This window comes from Triticum aestivum, chromosome 4D (assembly GCF_018294505.1).
Source record: "Triticum aestivum cultivar Chinese Spring chromosome 4D, IWGSC CS RefSeq v2.1, whole genome shotgun sequence".
In the NCBI taxonomy this organism is placed as follows: Eukaryota; Viridiplantae; Streptophyta; class Magnoliopsida; order Poales; family Poaceae; genus Triticum; species Triticum aestivum.
This window is the reverse complement of record NC_057805.1, coordinates 51,796,910-51,799,178: the sequence shown is the minus strand read 5'-3', so window position 1 is coordinate 51,799,178 and position 2,269 is coordinate 51,796,910. Positions and strand designations below refer to the sequence as shown.

At 54.0% G+C, this 2,269-nt stretch overlaps 1 protein-coding gene across 1 annotated transcript; it reads right to left on the bottom strand.

Moving 5' to 3' along the window:
• On the bottom strand, window positions 1–2,269 carry LOC123096132 (cyclin-A3-1). The gene is made up of 8 exons (XM_044517756.1): window positions 1,786–2,269; window positions 1,465–1,697; window positions 1,300–1,375; window positions 1,120–1,196; window positions 980–1,013; window positions 723–872; window positions 501–635; window positions 1–413 (listed from the first exon to the last, which is right to left on the bottom strand). Exons 1-8 carry the CDS (start codon window positions 2,119–2,121, stop codon window positions 342–344), a joined length of 1,113 nt encoding a protein of 370 aa, XP_044373691.1. The 5' UTR covers window positions 2,122–2,269; the 3' UTR covers window positions 1–341.

Below are 2,269 nucleotides of genomic sequence, written 5' to 3'. Positions count from 1 at the left end.
TGAAGACCATGTAATCAAACATTGCAATTCTGGGTCTGGCCCAATAAATAAAGGCATTAGACTGTTGTTTTTAAGAAAGAAAAACGGCATCAGAGTGTAATGTATAGGTATGATACACAGGTACAGGTCTCAACTTGCCTCGCCTTCTACCAGGCTAATTTGTAATAATTTAACTCCGAAAGCGCCTAGCTGAGGTTTATGACATTGCCAGCACCTAAGGATCTGTGACTACCCTAACCGGACTGACAAAGCCACTCCTGAACTTCACTCATCATGTATCACGCTCGAGGAAACCTCAGAGAGTGTTGATTTGATCTCACTGCAGCACCACCAAAGAACACCTACTCCTTGAGGTCTTCAAAGTATGATGCAGGGATCCCAACAGGAGGTAGCAATGAAGATACACCCTTGAACTGTTCCAGAGATGATTGCACAGTTAGACCAACAGCAGAATCATGTAAATGATCGTAGGTAAAATGGGACTGCTGATGCATGCTTACCCTGTGCTGCTTGTATTTGTCCCGGATTGCATTCCACGATTGCCCTTTCCTGCTGAGCTGCAGGTCATGTATGGCCGTAATGCAGTCCTTCAGCTCGGATGCCCTGTACCCGGTTACTGATTGCAACTTCTTGCTCTGCGACCACGCAAAACAAAATGAGATGACATCTCAAAGCAGATAGTTCAGAAGCGGTGCTTTGAATGGCATGGAACTGTTTCATACCCAAGGGTTGGAGTCTGGATTAAGGGTCAGCCGTGCAACGAACACCGCTGAGGCTGCAACAGCTGATGGCAAGAACCGGACACAGCCATAATCCAAAAGGCTCAGCTCGGTGAGATAGCTCCCCATGAACTCCAGCAACAGGCTAGGATACTGCAGAAAAAATCACGAGTTGAGTGAGACAACAATGCACATGATGAACATCAACCAATTTAACAGCAGTATGGCTCGAAGGTAGTATGAGAGCAGTGGACCATTACCTTCTTGTCTTCTTGGCCAGATTTGATGAACATCCTGCAAATAGGGAAGGAAGCAAACAGAACACAAGATTTAGCAACAGATTCATAACAACAAACAGGGTTGGCAACGGCAATTCAGAATAATTTGGTTTGTGATATACCTTAGGAAGGTCTTGGCGGTAGGATTGCCCATCTCAAACTTGAGGTTGTTTAGTATATCCCTCTCCATCTTAACAAGCTGCACATGCCCACAAGAACCCAGATCAGCACTCTAAAGCTAGCATCGACCAATTGCAAGATCTAACACAGATGAACCAAGCGAGCAAGAGAAGAACACACACCTCCTGCTTCATGTAGGTGTTGTCAGTGATGTAGCAGAAGTCCTCCACGTTTGGGGGGCTGATCTCCTCATACTTCCTGGATCCACGCAACGGATCTAAAGTCAGGCTCATATCTTGATTTAACTGAACACTCTGCACAGAAATGGGGGCAAAACGGAGGCTTACGAGGCAATGAGCATGGCAGAGACGCCGAGGAGCTGCAGCTTCTGACGGTTGAGGGAGTTGGCCGAGAGGAAGCGGTCGATGTATGAGACGGTGAGGTAGAGCGTGTCGGAGACGAGCTTGTACTCCTCGGCGACCTCGACGAGCCAGTCGACGAGGATGCCGCGCATGTTGGGGGTGACGTCCACCTGCACCCGCTCGATGTAATCCGCCGCCGGCCGCCGTTTCGCCTGGACCTGTGACGCAGTCACACAGCTCGTCAGAACCCAGCGACGAGCGAGGAAATTGATTAAACCGATCTGGCCGGGGAAGAACGGCGCGTACCTCCATGGATCGGAGGTAGGAGTAGATGTCGGACGCGTACGGAGCGCAGAGCTGCGGGTCGCCGGTCTCGTCGACCGCGTCGGGCGCCGGCTTGGGCGCGGGGAGGGACAGGGACGACACGGACCTCTTCTTGGGCTTGGCGACTTGGGACGACGGCTTCTTGGGCTTGGCGTGCGGCTGGGGGGCGCCGTTGGGGAGCGTGGGGATCTCGCTGAGCGCGACGCGCTTGCGCTTGGCGGCGACGGCGACGGCGGTGACGGCGGCGGCGCGCTTGGTGGATGCGCGGGTCATGCGAGGGGCGGCGGCGGCGTAGGCGGAGTTCTCCTTGTCGGCCATCGCGCGGCTGCTCCTCCTCCGACTCCGGGCGCGGCGGGGCGGCGGGGGCAGGCGGGCGGCGGCGGAGGGTAGGTGGAGGAGGGGCCGGAGGTAGAGGAGGAGGAGTGTGGCAGGCTCGGGCAGAGGCGATTATGTAGGAGGCGGAGGC

Excerpts from the sequence above, each read along its gene's own strand:
- LOC123096132 (XM_044517756.1), bottom strand. The coding sequence starts at position 2,121 with ATGGCCGACAAGGAGAACTCCGCCTACGCCGCCGCCGCCCCTCGCATG. Across the intron at positions 1,014-1,119 it reads ACCGCCAAGACCTTCCTAAG|GATGTTCATCAAATCTGGCC; the intron begins GTATATCACAAA and ends CCCTATTTGCAG. Across the intron at positions 873-979 it reads CTGGCCAAGAAGACAAGAAG|TATCCTAGCCTGTTGCTGGA; the intron begins GTAATGGTCCAC and ends TTTTTTCTGCAG.